We start from the raw sequence: 18,872 nt of genomic DNA on the forward strand, positions 1-18,872 counted from the left end.
GCATGCGGCTTATGCTGCATGGGATGAGGCTCATGCTGCATGGGATGAGGCTCATGCTGCATGGTATGAGGCTCATGCTGCATGGGATGAGGCTCATGCTATAGTATGAGGCTCCTACCTCATGGGTTGAGGAGGTTGCCGCATAGCATGAGGCTCCTGCCTCATGGTTTGAGGAGGATGCCGCATAGCATGAGGCTCCTCATAGCATGAGGCTCCTGCCTCATGGGTTGAGGAGACTGCCGCATAGCATGAGGCTCCTGCCTCATGGGTAGAGGAGGTTGCCGCATAGCATGAGGCTCCTGCCTCATGGGTAGAGGAGGATGCCGCATAGCATGAGGCTCCTCATAGCATGAGGCTCCTGCCTCATGGGTTGAGGAGGATGCCGCATAGCATGAGGCTCCTGCCTCATGGTTTGAGGAGGATGCCTCATAGCATGAGGCTCCTGCCTCATGGGTAGAGGAGGTTGCCGCATAGCATGAGGCTCCTGCCTCATGGGTTGAGGAGGATGCCTCATAGCAAGAGGTTCCTGCCTCATGGGTAGAGGAGGTTGCCGCATAGCATGAGGCTCCTGCCTCATGGGTTGAGGAGGATGCCTCATAGCATGAGGCTCCTGCCTCATGGTTTGAGGAGGATGCCTCATAGCATGAGGCTCCTGCCTCATGGGTAGAGGAGGTTGCCGCATAGCATGAGGCTCCTGCCTCATGGTTTGAGGAGGATGCCTCATAGCATGAGGCTCCTGCCTCATGGGAAGAGGAGGTTGCCGCATAGCATGAGGCTCCTGCCTCATGGGTTGAGGAGGTTGCCTCATAGTGCTGGAACCCGGCAACTCCCGATGCGGCAACTCACGCATGAAAGCAGGAGGCGCAGCAAGAACATGCGTCTGGCAGGGTGGACTGCGCATCGGAGGTGGAGCTCTCACAGGTGGAGGGTGGGAGCAGGCAGCCGCAGTATCTGCTGAGCGCACAACCTCGGCGGGTTGTAGGTTAACAGGCTACATTGTCAACCTTCCAGCATGATACTCCTGTACGAAGGAGCAAGCTGAGACTGTATAGTCTGCAGCATGGACCACTAGGGTCTATGAAAGACAACAACAAACGGAGCTACTGTCCGTTGAGACTGAGAGTCTAAAACAGCTGGTGCGGCAACAGACGGAGTTACTGCCTGTTGCGGTACCACCTTGCCTCTCTGGGAGGTGTGCAGTTGTCGTACTGCAGCAAGTCCGAACTGACCCAGTGCTAATGGCTACACCTAGGAGTTGGACTTGCGCGGAAGGGACCGACTTGCACTAAAAGCTGCAAGATTTGGTCCATGGTTTCTGCGAGAAACCTCTTCCGCAGACGAGGAATAAATGGGCTCTCTCGTCTTTGTGTGGGTGGGGTGATCACGTCGGCTACGTGAGTTGGATACACCCGAAACCAAGGAGGGAAAAGTCTGTTCGTCGATCAAGGCCTGATGAACCCATAAGTCCTTCGACATTACTTCTCCCCTGGGCTTGGGAGCTTGTAAGAGGTCCCAGACTAGGCGAACAACTGGCACGAACAGACGAACCCTCGAACGCAACACTGTAACACTTTGCGCTTATCACTTTATCACTTTTGATTTTCTGTTTGCACTTATTTCACTGAACTCGAAACTTTAAGTGGTTTGTACCTGAAACACGCAATTCTATCCTTCATTAAAAGTTAGTAATTGCGAAAACAGTATTACAATGTAACAGAAAAACATAATGAAAGATAAATAATTCAGTGGCTGGAAACGAGACTAAACACTAGATCAAATAAACTACGTTTAAAATCTCTCACCGCATAAATCCTGGGAACAAGAATAAAACTCTAGAAACGTTTAACTTCTTCCCCTAAAGAGACTAGGGAGAAGAGCAAAAACGATAACAACGTTACTCGCTTGAACGAAACGTTAATCCTCCTCTCTCTCCCTCCGTCTCTATCTCTCTCTCTCTCTCTCTCTTGACTTAGAACCTGAGAGATGAGCCCAATTATATATATCGTTAAAACATATTATTGTTAAAGGAAAAAAAAAAAAAACTGAAAGATTTCCCAAATAAAAAGTTCCTTTATTAGAATTAAAACCATTTAAGCTAAGAAAGAATGAACAAATCGCTAGAATCGGTTTACTCTTACTGCAACGTGAAACCGTGAATACTCTCTCTCTATCGTAACGATAGAGCGCAAGTTGAACGTTCTGAACGTCAACAACTGCAGAGACAAAACAAAACGTTAGTTCAACTTTGAAAACAGTACGAGACTATCAAAGAAATTCTTTCAAAAACATTAAAATAGCATAAAATCTAAACTTTGTTAAGCAAAATTAAGAAAGAAAGTCTATACTCTCTTCGACACCAACACTTCCGTCTAAGGGAAGGGTCAGCCATTTAAAAGTGAAAGAGAGTTCATACTCTCTTCGTCACCAAAATTAAATCAAATTAATTCCAAAAACTTGCTAAGCTAATGATAAAGCTTCCTGAATAGCGAAGGCTAAACTCTAGAGCAAATACATCACCAAATCATGAACAATAACTCCAGAATCAACAGCGTATCCATGTAGGTCTAGCCGGTGGCACGACAGAGGAAAAATTGAGGTGGTGTTGACAAGAAGTACTGGAGTACCTGACCACAGATGGCGCTGTTGTGTACACCCCCACCTGTATAGCGATCGCTGGCGTATCCCGACCGTAGATTTCTGTCGGGCAACAGAGTTGACAGCTACATGATCATCGGGTAAGATTAATATTGAAAAAGCTTAACTCTCTCCCTCCCCTTCAAAACATACATTTCTTGCCAATGCACTGGAAGAAATTATTTACCTACAAGAAGTGCAGAGAAAGTATAGTTCTACAGGCAGTTAAGCCATAAACCAGTTGCAGTGGTCACCCTTTTCCAGGCAAGTACAGATCTTTTGCTTCACATCCAATATCAAAAGCCAGCATTCCAGCATTCACTTTTGAAAAACAAAAGAAAAAGATCAAAGCTTTTGGTTAGATTGTAGAAGTACATCCATAACTGTTGCAATTGAAGACAAAAGTGAAGTGTCTTCAATAAGCAACTGAGCAGGGCTACTCGCTTGTGTGCACCGCCAATCATTGATTACATCGTTAACGATTTCAATATCGTTCCAGCTACGCTGAAGAAATGCTGACAAAAGATTTATGAATGCATAGGAGCAAATTATCATCTGAATTAAATTTTTTTTAGATACTTCAGCTAGACCCCAAAGTCAACAATTTTAATTTCTATAAGATTGGATGCAGAGGCTTTGCTTTCAACAAATAAATGAGATCTTATTTATCAATTTGTAAATCAGAATATAATGAGTGGATAAAATGACAATCTTGAGGATGGCAGTTTTCATCAAGGGCTATGTTTTCAGACTTGCTATTTGTTTCTGGTTAAAAGTTACTTGATAAAAAAAATTACTGGCTACTGTTGAAGTTTATATATATTGTATTTTCTGGGCAAATGGAACATGTCAAAATCAAAGGCAAGACCAAAGTACAACAACATGGCACTCTCCGAAGTGAAGAATGTAATGATTCAACAAAAATTTTTTAAAATTTTCTAGTATAAGATTCATCATTACAAAATATTTATTATTTCTGAATGAGGAAGGGTGTTAAAATATTTAAAGATCAATGCCGGGAATAGCCATACTGTACTAGATCTGGTCACAGTTTAAGCTTTGGTGGGTTTGATAGCAATTTCTTTTCCTCTAATGCCAATGTGGCCCTGGATTACAAAAATCTTAACATTTATACTGCTTCACATAATTCAATATGTTAGAGGAATAAAAACTTAATCAATTGAACAATAAAATTTGTAAAATGTTATTTTTATTAGTAAAATAAATTTTTGAATATACTTACCCGATAATCATGTAGCTGTCAACTCCGTTGCCCGACAGAATTCTATGGAGGGATACGCCAGCTATCACAATACTAGAAGGGGGTGTACTTACCAGCGCCACCTGTGGCCAGGTACTCAAGTACTTCTTGTTGACACCTCCTCAATTATTCCTCGGTCCACTGGTTCTCTATGGGGAGGAAGGGAGGGTCGATTAAATCATGATTATCGGGTAAGTATATTCAAAAATTTATTTTACTAATAAAAAATAACATTTTTCAATATTAAACTTACCCGATAATCATGTAGCTGATTCACACCCAGGGGGGTGGGTGAAAACCAGTGTACAAGATTAAAGGATAGCTAAGTATCCCATATTTCATATAACAGTTATCTCAAATAACAATGAAATAATAAGTACCTGGTAAGGAAGTCGAATTGAACCGTTACTCTGCCTCTTTTTTAAGTTCGTCTTCCTTACTGAGCGCAGCGTTCCTCTTGGAGGCTGAATCAACCCAAAGGTGCTAAAGTATATAGGGTTGCAACCCCTACTAAAGGACCTCTACAAAACCTCTAACCCAGGCGCTTCTCAAGAATGAATAGACCACCCGCCAAATCAAAAGGATGCGGAAGGCTTCTTAGCCTACCGTAACAACCATAAAAACAACAATAAAAGCATTCAAGAGAAAGGTTAAAAAAGGTTATGGGATTTATGAGGTAGTAGGTTGGCCAAGGCACCAGCCGCCCGTTGAAATACTACCGCCAGAGAGTTATGGGGTCCTTTGACTGGCCAGACAGTACTACGTTGGATCCTTCTCTTTGGTTACGGTTCTTTCTCTTTGCCTACACATACGCCGAATAGTCTGGCCTATTCTTAACAGATTCTCCTCTGTCCTCACACACCTGACAACACTGAGGATACTAAACAATTCTTCTTCGCTCAAGGGGTTAACTACTGCACTGTATTTGTTCTGTGGCTACTTTCCTCTTAGTAAGGGTATAAGAGACTCTTTAGCTATGGTAAGCAGCTCTTCTAGGAGAAGGACACTCCAAAATCAAACCATTGTTCTCTAGTCTTGGGTAGTGCCATAGCCTCTGTACCATGGTCTTCCACTGTCTTGGGTTAGAGTTCTCTTGCTTGAGGGTACAATCAGGCACACTATTCTATTTAATTTCTCTTCCTCTTGTTTTGTTAAAGTTTTCATAGTTTATATAGGAAATATTCATTTTAATGTTACTCTTCTTAAAATATTTTATTTTTCCTTCTTTCCTTTCCTTACTGGGCTATTTTCCCTGTTGGGGCCCCTGGGCTTATAGCATTTTGCTTTTCCAGCTAGGGTTATAGCTTAGCAAATAATAATAATAATAATAAGGGAATGTAGTGGCTGAGCCCTCACCTACTACTGCACTCGCTGCTACGAATGGTCCCAGGGTGTAGCAGTTCTCGTAAAGAGACTGGACATCTTTAAGATAAAATGATGCAAACACTGACTTGCTCCTCCAATAGGTTGCATCCATTATGCTCTGCAGAGAACGGTTTTTATTAAAGGCCATCGAAGTAGCTACGGCTCTTACTTCGTGGGTCCTTACCTTCAGCAATGCAAGGTCTTCCTCCTTTAAGTGAGAGTGGGCTTCTCTAATCAGAAGCCTTATATAATACGAAACCCCGTTCTTGGACATGGGCCTCGAAGGTTTCTTGATGGCACACCATAAGGCTTCTGACTGTCCTCGAATAGGTTTAGACCTCTTAAGATAATATTTGAGAGCTCTGACAGGGCAAAGAACTCTCTCTAGTTCGTTACCTACCATGTTGGAGAGGCTAGGTATTTCAAACGATCTAGGCCAAGGACGTGAAGGAAGTTCGTTCTTTGCTAGGAATCCGAGCTGAAAAGAACATGTTGCAGATTCGGTCGTGAAACCAATGTTCTTGCTGAAGGCATGAACCTCACTGACTCTCTTAGCTGTTGCAAGGCAGACGAGAAAAAGAGTCTTGAGGGTAAGGTCCTTGAAGGAAGCTGACTGGAGAGGTTCGAACCTAGGTGACATAAGGAACCTTAAGACTACGTCTAGGTTCCAGCCTGGAGTGGATAGACGACGCTCTTTAGACGTCTCAAAAGACTTAAGAATGTCTTGAAGGTCCTTGTTGGAAGAAAGGTCCAAACCTCTGTGGCGGAGAACTGAAGCCAACATACTCCTATACCCTTTAATCGTAGGGGCTGAAAGGGATCTCTCATTCCTAAGATGTAGAAGGAAGTCAGCTATTTGGGTCACAGAGGTATTGGTAGAGGATATTGAATTGGCTCTACACCAGCTTCGGAAGACCTCCCACTTAGATTGGTAGACTCTACGAGTGGAAACCCTTCTTGCTCTGGCAATCGCGCTGGCTGCCTCTTTCGAAAAGCCTCTAGCTCTAGCGAATCTTTCGACAGTCTGAAGGCAGTCAGCCGAAGAGCGTGGAGGTTTGGGTGCAACCTGTCTACGTGAGGTTGACGTAGAAGGTCCACTCTTAGAGGTAGAGTCCTGGGGATGTCGACTAGCCATTGAAGTACCTCTGTGAACCATTCTCTTGCAGGCCAAAGGGGAGCAACCAGCGTCAGCCGTGTCCCTTCGTGCGAGATGAATTTCTGCAGAACTTTGTTTATTATCTTGAACGGTGGGAATGCGTAAAGGTCGAGATGGGACCAGTTCAGTAGAAAAGCATCCACATGAACTGCTGCAGGGTCTGGAACAGGGGAACAGTACAGCGGAAGTCTCTTGGTTATGGAGGTGGCAAACAGATCTATGGTAGGTTGACCCCACAAGGTCCAAAGTCTGTTGCACACACTCTTGTGGAGGGTCCATTCCGTGGGAATGACCTGATTCCTTCTGCTTAGGCGATCTGCTGAGACGTTCATATTGCCCTGAATGAACCTCGTGACCAGAGTGAGGTTTAGACCTCTTGACCAAATGAGGAGGTCCCTTGCGATCTCGTATAGGCTCCTCGAATGGGTCCCTCCTTGCTTGGAGATGTAAGCCAAGGCTGTGGTATTGTCTGAGTTCACCTCCACCACTTTGCCTAGCAGGAGGGACTTGAAGTTCAACAGGGCTAAATGAACTGCTAGTAGCTCCTTGCAGTTGATGTGGAGTAATCCCTGTTCCTCGTTCCACGTTCCCGAGCATTCCCGTCCGTTCAAGGTCGCACCCCAGCCCGAGTCCGATGCATCTGAGAAGAGATGAAGATTGGGGGTCTGAAAAGCCAACGATAGGCCCTCCCTGAGAAGGAGATTGTTCTTCCACCACAGGAGAGTGGTCTTCATCTCTTGGGTGATTGGGATAGAGACTGCTTCGAGAGTCGAACCCTTGTCCCAATGAGCTGCAAGATGGAATTGAAGAGGGCGGAGGTGGAGTCTCCCTAGCTCGACGAACAGGGCCAGTGATGAAAGGGTCCCTGTGAGACTCATCCACTGTCTCACCGAGCAACTGCTCCTCTTCAGCATGCTCATGATGCACTCTAGGGCTTGGCTTATCCTGGGGGCCGATGGAAAAGCCCGAAAATCCTGACTCCGAATCTCCATTCCCAGGTACACAATGGATTGGGAGGGAATGAGCTGAGACTTTTCTATGTTGACTAACAGACCCAGTTCTCTGATTAAGTCCAAAGTCCAGTTGAGATTCTCCAGACAGCGACGACTCGTGGAGGCTCTCAACAGCCAGTCGTCTAAGTAGAGGGAGGCTCTGATGTCCGATAAGTGTAGGAATTTTGCTATATTCCTCATCAGATGAGTGAACACCATAGGAGCTGTGCTTAGGCCAAAACACAGGGCTTGGAATTGGTAGACAACCTTTCCAAAAACGAATCTCAGGAAAGGTTGGGAGTCTGGATGAATAGGAACGTGAAAGTAGGCATCTTTCAAGTCCAACGAGACCATCCAGTCCTCCTGCCTGACCGCTGCTAGGACCGACTTCGTCGTCTCCATCGTGAACGTCTGCTTGGTGACATACGCGTTGAGCGCGCTGACGTCCAGCACCGGTCTCCAACCTCCTGTCTTCTTGGCCACAAGAAAGAGACGGTTGTAGAAGCCCGGGGATTGATGGTCCCGGACTATAACCACTGCCTTCTTCTGCACAAGTAGCGACACCTCCTGGTGCAATGCTAGCCTCTTGTCCTCTTCTTTGTAGTTGGGAGAGAGGTTGATGGGAGATGTGGTCAGAGGTGGTTTGAGGCAGAATGGAATCCTGTAACCGTCCCTCAGCCAACTGACAGACTGGGCGTCTGCACCTCTCTTCTCCCAGGCTCGCCAGAAGATCTTGAGTCTGGCTCCTACTGCTGTCTGGAGATGCGGAGAGTCAGTTTTTTCCTTTAGATGTCTTGGAGCCTTTCCTAGACTTGCTCCTGTAAGAGTCTGGACGGGAGCTTCCTCGGCTGGGGGCTCTACCACGAAAGGGCGGTATGAACCTCGTAGCAGGGGTATCAGCCACTGGGGAGCGATAAGTCTTGGGGACTGAGGTAGCAACCTTAGACTTACGAGCCGATGAGGCTACAAGATCGTGTGTGTCCTTTTGTATCAGGGCAGCAGACAAGTCCTTAACCAGCTCTTCGGGGAAGAGGAACTTCGAGAGCGGAGCAAAAAGGAGTTGTGACCTTTGACAAGGTGTAATGCTGGAGGAAAGGAAGGTACACAGCTGTTCCCTTTTCTTCAAAACCCCTGATACAAACATCGACGCAAGCTCACCAGATCCATCCCTAATGGCCTTATCCATGCAGGACATTAATAGCATGGCAGAATCCTTGTCCGCAGGAGAGGTCTTCTTGCTGAGGGCCCCCAGGCACCAGTCTAGAAAGTTGAACATCTCAAATGCTCTAAATACTCCCTTCAGTAAGTGATCAAGGTCTGAGAAGGTCCAGCAAACCTTAGAGCGCCTCATTGCAGTTCTCCGAGGCGAGTCTACCAGACTTGAGAAGTCAGCCTGGGCAGAGGCAGGTACTCCCAAGCCTGGTGCTTCTCCTGTGGCATACCAAACGCTCGCTTTCGAAGTGAGCTTAGTCGGCGGGAACATGAAAGAAGTTTTGCCAAGGTGTTGCTTAGTCTGCAGCCACTCCCCTAAGATCCTTAACGCTCTCTTAGAGGACCTTGCTAGGACTAGCTTAGTATAGGTGGACTTAGCTTGTTGTATGCCCAGCGAAAACTCAGATGGCGGAGAGCGGGGAATAGCAGAGACAAAGTGGTCTGGGTAAACCTCCCTAAGCAGAGCCAAGACCTTACGAAAGTCAATAGACTGTGGAGAAGGCTTGGATTCATCCACGTCTGACGAGGGATCCAGGTGTGCCTCCTCATCATCAGACACCTCATCACCAGAGTGTAGCGAAGAGATCGGACAAGAATGCTGAACAGCAGAGTCAGAACGAGTAGGAACAATATTAGTGGTTTCCTCTTCAAGTAACTGTTGAGGGAAAACCTGAGGCTCAGACTGCAAAGGCTGAATAAAAGACGAAGCAGAAGGAAGGCGCATGGGTGGAGGAGGCTGACTCCTAGCATGAGTGGTTGAACCCAAGGGTTGCGCTTGCTGAGCGGTTGGCGGAAGCGGAGTAGCAAGTTCCTGTTCCTGTGGTGTGAGCGGAGCGTGATGAGGTTGAGGCTGCGCAGAACAAGGTAAATGTCTCGCAAGCTGAGGCTCCTGAGGCGCAAGGCCAAGGTGTAGTGGTGCTTGCCTTGTGGAGGGTTGAGCTCGCTGCAGCGAGAGCTGAGGAGACCGACTCATGGACGGGAGAGGTTGTTGTACCTCAACCGAGTGTTGCACCACTGGTGGAGCAGCAAGGGGAGGCAGAGGAAGAGAGGTATAATCCTCCTGATCCCATTGTAAAGGTTGCCTTAAAGAAGGCGGAGGCTGAACACCACTGGGAACAGCAAACTCAGAGCGTGGCTCAACATCGTACGCCTGGCAGGTGGTACTGCGATCAGGCGGAGCGAGCGCAGGCGGAGCGAGCGCAGGCGGAGGGAGTGTAGGCGGAGGCGGAGGCGCAACACTCTCAGCCCGACACTCACGCATCAAGTCCGAAAGCTGTGCTTGCATGGACTGTAGTAGAGTCCACTTGGGGTCGGCAGAAACTACAGTAGGCTGAGGTAAAGCCTTAACAGTCGAGCTCTGTTGTGGCAGAACCTTACTCCTCTTGGGCGGAGTGCAGTCGACAGATGACTGCGGAGAGTCAGAGCTGAGCCAATGACTGCAACCTGGCTGAGCACTCGCGGACTGGACTCTGCGTTTAAGTGGTCTCGAGACCTGAGACCAACGTTTCTTCCCTGACAGTTGATCAGCGGACGAGAAAAAGACGGGCTCAATCGTCTGCAGGTGGGAGTGACGGTCTTTGGAAGACACGCCCGCAACCACCGAGGATACTTCTGTGCGCCTAACAAGGCCTGCCGAACCCTTATGCCCTTCGACATTGCTTCTCCCCTGGGCTTGGGAGCTTGCAAGAGGTCCCGGACTGGGAGGACGACTGGCTCGCACAGAAGTATCCTCACGCACCACACTGGCACTGACACTAGCACTTGGCACTGCACTGACACTAGCACTCGTCACAGCACTGGCACTAATTCCACCCACTGCACTCTTGACCTTAAGTTCCTTGACTTCGGCCATCAGAGACTTATGATCACTTACCACTGACTCTACTTTATCGCCTAAGGCCTGAATAGCACGCAAAACAACAGACATATCAGGCGGAGGGCAAACAGTAGGTTCGGGGGTAGCCACTACAGGGGTAGGAAAAGGTAGGGGATCATGAGGTGAGGAAAAAAGTGAAGAGTGAGAAGAACTCCTCCTAACTCTACCTCTCTCTAACTTAGTTGAATATTTCAAAAGACGGACAAATTCCAGTTCCGAAAGTCCGGCGCATTCCTCACATCGATTTTCTAACTGACAGGGCCTGTCCCTACAGTCAGAACAAGCGGTGTGAGGATCTACCGAGGCCTTCGGAATACGCCTATTGCAAGACCTACATCGTCTATGGGAGGGGGCTTGCGAAATGTCAGACATCTTGAATCCAAAGAGTTAGCCAAAGGGGGTTCCAAAATCAAGCAAAAGATCGTTAACCATTAATCAGGACTATATAAAAGCTATCTAGCTAATATAAGAAGGTTTCCAGTAAAGCGACAGCCGAAATCTGAGAGAATACTTCACCAATTAGCCGTGAAAATACTCGAAGATCATAAGCGTATCCCAGAACGTCTTGCCGGAAGCACGACAGAGGAATAATTGAGGAGGTGTCAACAAGAAGTACTTGAGTACCTGGCCACAGGTGGCGCTGGTAAGTACACCCCCTTCTAGTATTGTGATAGCTGGCGTATCCCTCCATAGAATTCTGTCGGGCAACGGAGTTGACAGCTACATGATTATCGGGTAAGTTTAATATTGAAAAATCCTCAAGTTAAGTGAAAATTTCTAGAATGGCCAATTTTTATTTAAAGTGTTAACTACATGGTAGGCATTTCTGTTGAGAAAACAAAAGCACTCTTATACATATTAACAAACTAACTGTGTGATGTTGCAGCAAATCTTACACCTAATGTACAATAAAAGGCATAAGTATAAAAAAACACACCCTCAGATAGACCGGACAGCATCTCCGGTTGGGGGTTTTTAGACTCAAGGTCATAGCCCCCAACTTAGTATAAATTATAGATGTGACCCTATATGACTAACATGTTTTGCCAATTGTTGTTCATGATGTTCAAAGGCAAATCTTTTTTGATGACCAATACTGTAAATGAGTACAGTATATATTAATTTTGAATTGTTCTATGAAAACTTACTAGCAACTTTCTTACAGTTATGTAAATCTACCCAAAATATATGTTTATACATAGTAAAGCCTTACCTTAGGTTTCTCTGGCATTAATGACCGATAATGGCTGGCATTTGCAGGTAGGACTAGAGTCTGAAAAGCAGTTCCTTTGTATCTGCAACAAAAATGTTTTTTAAATAAAATTATTACCCACAAAATTCTGAGTGATGTTTATACATGGATGTTTTTATTAAATAACATTCAGTCTGCTGCCATACTCATATACTATTAAGGTATAACAGAGTCGATGAAAATGGGTTTGATAATAAAAAAGCATAAATAATCAAATAGATACAGTTCCCTTGTAGACTGTGTAAAATGTTACAAATATCTCAGCATAACCCCATCATGGCTTTATTTTTTGCAAACATTTATTTATTCCAAATAAATTTTTGGTGTTATATAATTATAAAGATCTGAGTACCTTAACCTTTTGGATTTTTTGCAAACATTTATTTATTCCAAATAAATTTTTGGTGTTATATAATCATAAAGATCTGAGTACTTTAACCTTTTGGATTTTTTGCAAACATTTATTTATTCAAAATAAATTTTTGGTGTTATATAATTATAAAGATCTGAGTACCTTAACCTTTTGGATCTTGGCTCATCCAAATCCCCAACCCTGGGGGTGACCTATGACTTAAACTTTCAACTTGTTATTTTGACCTTATGTTCTCTACTTGCTTTTTGTAATTCACAATAATTATGCTTTAAAATTACAAAAGAATTTGTATCAAAACTTGAATATCAAATTTGCTTATGGTAAATAAATATAAATATAAACATAAATATAAACATTCCGCAATGTGCCTTTCTACAAACATTCTATTTCCCAAAAGTTCTAAAGAAGTTCCCACATATAAATAAATAACTGAATCTAAAACCTTCAAGTTGTGAAGCAGAAACTGCCCAAAATATCTGTAAGTTTATTTTAAACAACTGAATACACAATGCAGTATAATAATTGTATTCCTAAATTGAAAGATTTTCACATCCAACATAATTAGCCTAGGCATCCAGCTCATAACCGCCCATCACCCCCTACCAAATCGAAATACCACCAGTAATCTAGCTTTCTTATGTAAAAAATTATTACAGCTATTAGTGCATAATATGCCTTAAAAAAGTTACATTTAGCGCTCGCAGGTTTTTATCTTTGAAAGTTCCTTAGTTGAATGTTCCTATGCAAGTGAAATATTCTAAAACATTTTATTTTAATTTTTCATGACATCTCATATTGTTTATTTTCTTAGTTCCTTTCCTCACTGGGTTATTTTTCCCTGTTGGAGCCATTGGGCTTATAACATCTTGCTTTTCCAACAGGGTTGTAGCTTAGCTAGTAATAATAATAATAATAATAGTAATAATAATAATAATAATAGTAATAATAATAATAATAATAATACAGGAAAGAATTGTAGCATGTTTACCGTATTCTGATCTCTCCTGCTGGTCCCAACTTGATTAACTGCACAGTTTCCTCAACACCATTTATTTGAGCTTCAATTAAAGGGGTTGCCAAGTCAAAATTGCTGTTTACTGTGACTTCTTTACCTCCAACACTAACCTGAAATAGTCAAGATATGTATTAGCTGGTAAATATTGCCCCTACAAATATCTTACTTGGTCTAACTTTCAATAGCAAAAGAATGATAAAATTCATAAATAGGAAGAGAGGCCCATGCAATGAAAAAACAAAAACTAAGAAATTTAGGATTTAAAAATAAACACATTTTATACTTTATCAAAATATCTCAACATCATAATATTCAGCTTAAAACAGAAAATAAACTACAGTAAGTTCTATATGCGTTTCTGAAAATAAACAAAAGCACCACTTTTTTTCCAGGAAAAATAGCTACTACAAATAAGTAATATTCTACTGTCTATAAAGTTATTTCTATATATATATATATATATATATATATATATATATATATATATATATATATATATATATATATATATATATATATATATATATATATATATACAATTGGCTCACAACTGCCAATTAACCTTGAAAGTACCAGTCGATGTGTGAGCTCAGTATCGGTATGAACAATATCCCTATCAGCCTACAGTGCAATGTTAAGAGATCGGTCCAGGTAGGACCATTCCCCCCAACTGACAAATCAGTGGTGGCTGATACATCAAGCTTACGATAGCTAACCAACTCTGAAGGTACCAGTAGATGCATAAGCTCCATATTGGCAAAAAGCTGTCCACAAGGCTAAGGTCTTCCCATGTGACTTTCCTCTAGTCTTTTTCTAAAACAAGTAGTGTCTGACAGAGAGAGAAGAGGAATAATAGGTTGGCAGAGGAAGAAGAGAAAGAGCAAACTTCTACTTCTCCTTACTAACCAATTTTCCTTGCTATCACAGAAGAGTAATGGTCTAGGCAACCGATAAAGACTGCTTTTCTTCAGAGGAGAAAGCTACAAGAGCATACTCAACCGAAACATAAACCACTAAACTGTGGGTTTTATCCCAAGAGAAGCACATGGAACACTCACTGACACTGCACAAGACAGAGGTTAGTAACACCTAGTAAACACTGGCAGTATTTGGTATGCCGAGCTCGCAAAATATGTTAAGGGGGTGCTTACAGTTACCCTATTACACAGGTACACAATACATGGGGCTTCAAATGTTTTTAGGTCTATACGAACAAGATTCACTTAACCACATGCATAACTTTAGGTTCGCTTCCACTTGCAAGTGAGTGTTCACAAAAACAAAAACCCCATATTACAAACGTAAGTACAAAAGATCCAATAGTCGAGAGTGTAACACAACAGTAAACTGTATCTGTATCTCTGACAGTTGGGTGTACGGAGCATCCACCTAGTACCACCTGTCAACACAAACTCCTTTAATAACGATTCCATGGCTGTTCCAACACTCATGAAGACAGATACCCTACTTTCTATCTTGAAGGATTAAAGCTTTACATACATGTACGAACAAACATATGAACATAAAAGAACCGAGATATATACTGTAATAACATTTAAATATGGTAGTGCATAAATTAATTTGGAAAAGCAAATTATGGAACACAATACAGGACACGTATAACTGTAGAAACTAAAAGAATATAGTACATAAACTACAACTTGAGGAGTAAATTATTTCACAATATAATCCATTTCACCCATATAATGCTACTTAGGATAACAGCTTTGTCATAGTTGCCAAACATTTTGAGAAAATTTTCATTGATAAAACCTATACAGAACTGTAAGGCAAGTCCAAACTAACATTTATATTACCTTTTAAAATCAAATGATAATCTAAACATAAAATGATACACTAAAACAAAGAATAAGAATTCTAAGCACTCGTGCACAAATGGATTATGAGAATTACTTACTTTGAAGCTACCATCTAATACAGTGACGGAGCAAGGAGTCTCCGTGCCACCAACTTGAACAACGATATTCCAACAGGCAGGTAGTCTACTGTTGATTTTACCTCTAGACTCATTCAGTATGTTTGAAGACCGAAGGGAATTTTTAACACTAATTGATGCCAGCATAGCAATTAGTTCTTCCTGGAAGGTAAAAACAGCAAATTTATTACTAAACTTGAAGGTATCATCCCAGTATCTATCCAAAAGCATTTGTCATGAAACTGTTACTCACAAAGTAGAAAATGAAAGAAAAGACTGAAAAAAGTAAACTTTAAAATATTCATAGTGTCTTACTCTTTCTTGGACAGACAATTGTTTTCCTTTGAAGCCATCAGGATACACTTCAGGTAGGTAGTTTGTTGAAATGTCCCCCTTATTGAACCGTTCTTCAGTCAAAATGTCTCTTAACAACGGGATGTTATGAGTAACGCCTGTGAATACACAAAGTGTTTTAATGTGATTCTGCAACTAAATTCGGACTGAAATCAATAGGCTATCTCGCTAATATTACTCCACCATTAATAAGTGATTTGGTATCTTTCACTGGGCTATGACAAAATTTACAGAAGTTGGGATCACAACCATTTACATTCTATGATGGGAAATGGTAGCAGTCTGAAACATCACTGTACCACATTATTAGTCTCTATGCGATTTATTGAACATGTATAAAGAAAGTTTTTGAAAAACTACAAAATTTTATATAATTTGTATTTTTCCTGACTATACAAACCTGAATCATTTATATGGGGGTTACTTCTAGTTTCGTTTTCTATGAAGACAATGAAAAAGATATAGGTTTGATTATGTCCCGCTGCGTTGCTAGGCAACTGCTGCGCATGATGCAATACGTTTGTTCCAAGCTCTTACTTCTGGTCAAAGACTTGAGGGGAAGTTGAGGCGGGACCTTAGGTAAATGACCCGGGTTTGTATAGCTAGAAAAAAATACAAATTATATAAAATTTGTAGTTTATTCCTATGCAGATACAAACTTCTAAGTCATTTATATGAGGAGTCTTCTATAGTTGGGAGAAAGTCCCAGTGAAGGTATGAGGTCTGCCCTCCTCTCTGAAGATACAAATACTACAATAATATCAAGAGATCAAAGTGAATTATTTGTGAAGAGTGTAGCCGGCTCGTAACGAGGCAGGGCTATCTGTTCCCTTCTAGAGAGTTTTGTCAGGGTGAAGTGATATGAACATCAAGTGTTGCATATTGTTAATATATTCAATATATCCGCCAGTACATAAATCTAGGTATTCTTACTTGCATTAGGGTGGATACAATTAAGGGCTTCAAGATTGATCAAGATTGCCATCCACCTTAGTACTCATTATATGCCCTTATAATGCAGAGAATAACAAATGCCTGGGATAATAAAGGGATTTTGACGAAGGAAAAATATATTTCTGGGCTCAACCAGTGTCACCCAGTGAAATGCTCCTTAAAGCACCATTTCTAAGGTATAAATACTGCTAAATATACCAGAGAAAAAAGTGGAAGGAATGCCAGGAATATACCCAGCTCGCTCATCCTTATAGGGTGTCGGTATAATAACTGGGGCGTGTTAAAACTACTATCAGAGGTCCCTTACCAATTAGTCTTCTTCCTCAACATCCCCCGTTACTACGAGGTGCCGTTCTCTACAGCTACTGCCCCCCCCCCCACATAGCTCTGTGTTATTTTGTGTTTTTGAATATTGTCAGACGTTTTGGAGATCCCTGCTCCCAAGTTGAGAATCGTTACCTGTCCCATAAGAGCTTAATGTTAGACTACAGTATTCGCTCATCTATCGCTTATACAGTACTTGGTTCTGGGCAAATTGTCTTACTATCTTATCATTTATGTATATTTTAAACCTTTATAAAGCTCCCGCATACTAACATTAGACCACCCTCTATCTGTATTAACTTTTCACATGCTCTTATATAGTATCACACAGAAAACCCTTTTGTATATATGAAAATTTTCTTTGTGAACAGAACATACGTACTGCAAAAAAGTATATAAGCAGTTACAGTAAACATTATTAAAAGTTATTTAACCATAAAGCAGTTTTAATTTTACATTCTTTCTCTCTCTTTTAATTTTAAATTCGCCTTCTCTCTCTGAGTATGAGGTTCTACTTATGTAGAACATGGGCTAACTGTATCTAAAGGATCTAGTTCAGGAAGCACATTGTCCATAGCTAGGGGATCCACAATAAGAACAGGTTCAATCTAATAATGCACATTATCAACAGTGGGTGATAAAATGTTGACAAAATTACTGCCTTCGTCCTTCATGACTGAAGCCTCAGAGGGATCTGACACGAAGAACCTGGAGGGGAGATAAAGCTCGCTGCTGAACCCAACTTACGCTACTTCTCACTGCTAACAGAAGGCAAAGGAGGAGAACAATCTCTCCTAGATCATTTCTTATGGTGAGAACGATATCTCTCCCACTGAGAGAACCACCACTCCCTACAATACGCACATGGTGAGTCCACAGAACATATTTTACCCCTAAGTGAATAACAAACCAGGTGTGGATCCACTTCTACCCCGCTTATAAATTACCACAAGGGTGACCCTCTCGACCAGGGCAAGAACGCATCATATTCGACATAATGTCGAAAGGCATACACCCGTAACTCCCAAGTAATGAAAGCACACGTAACAAAGAATCTGAAAGACACAAGAATGAAGCACTATAAGGGTATCAAGTAGGCGATGCGGTTGTCTGATCACAGAAGAGAAGGAAGGCACATCTGACCTCCTTCCTGGACAGAAGCGTCGTGAGTAAGCACTTGGAACAGGCGTAGTGCATCATGCACAGCAGTTGGTTAGCAATGCAGCAAAACTTAATCAAACAGATTTATTTATGATTGTCTGACCGTAGAAAAAAAACTAAGTAATCCATATAACTGACTCAGAAGTTTGTATCTGTGTAGGAATAAATATTTTTTAATGTTTTCCCATTCAATTGTGTCTACCAGATGTCAATAAATCCTAGTATTTTAAATCAAAATATCAATACCTCTGATTACATAAGCATCCAAAGCTTTGATACTACGTTGTATTGCCTCATCTCGAGTATCCCCATAACACACCAACTTGCAGATCATGGGGTCATAGTAAATACTAATTTCACTTCCTTCCTGAATTCCACTATCGCATCGAACCTGAAAAATGAATAAGTATTTCATAAAACTTGCAAATCCAGGTTCTAACTAGGAACATTAAAAAGATTTTTTTTTTGCAAAAAGAATGAAAAATAAATTAAGGAACATAATAGCCTGTGAATATTCTTCAATTTTAAATAAAAAAAAATCATGTAATATGTACTCCATCTTTTTCTATATATACAAAACAAAATCAAATATAGTAATATTGTTTTATACTTATCAAAATAAATGTTTGTTTATTTAGAAAAGATGTCTTATTGCTATATGAATTTTCCTTCTCATTGGTACCACACTTCAGGTTAATAGAGAATTTCTTTCCCTGGCTCCACATATCAAATTACAACATAATTTTTATATTTTACTAAAATGTTATTTTCATTAGTAAAATAAATTTTTGAATATACTTACCCGATAATCATGTAGCTGTCAACTCTGTTGCCCGACAGAAATCTACGGTCGGGATACGCCAGCGATCGCTATTCAGGTGGGGGTGTACACAACAGCGCCATCTGTGGTCAGGTACTCTAGTACTTCTTGTCAACACCACCTCAATTTTTTCCTCGGTCCACTGGTTCTCTATGGGGAGGAAGGGTGGGTCAATTAAATCATGATT

General features: G+C 42.0%; 1 protein-coding gene across 1 annotated transcript in view; it reads right to left on the minus strand.

The window, feature by feature from the left end:
- LOC137652376 (propionyl-CoA carboxylase alpha chain, mitochondrial-like) overlaps window positions 1-18,872 on the minus strand; it is an 83,307-nt gene that overhangs the window by 14,940 nt on the left and 49,495 nt on the right. Inside the window, exons 10-14 of the mRNA XM_068385746.1 lie at window positions 18,112-18,256; window positions 15,388-15,524; window positions 15,055-15,234; window positions 13,110-13,246; window positions 11,710-11,791 (exon numbers count right to left, since the gene is read on the minus strand). Coding sequence (XP_068241847.1) covers window positions 11,710-11,791; window positions 13,110-13,246; window positions 15,055-15,234; window positions 15,388-15,524; window positions 18,112-18,256 — 681 coding nt within the window. The remainder of the gene's footprint in view (window positions 1-11,709; window positions 11,792-13,109; window positions 13,247-15,054; window positions 15,235-15,387; window positions 15,525-18,111; window positions 18,257-18,872) is intronic.

This window comes from Palaemon carinicauda, chromosome 13 (assembly GCF_036898095.1).
Source record: "Palaemon carinicauda isolate YSFRI2023 chromosome 13, ASM3689809v2, whole genome shotgun sequence".
NCBI classification, from domain to species: domain Eukaryota; kingdom Metazoa; phylum Arthropoda; class Malacostraca; order Decapoda; family Palaemonidae; genus Palaemon; species Palaemon carinicauda.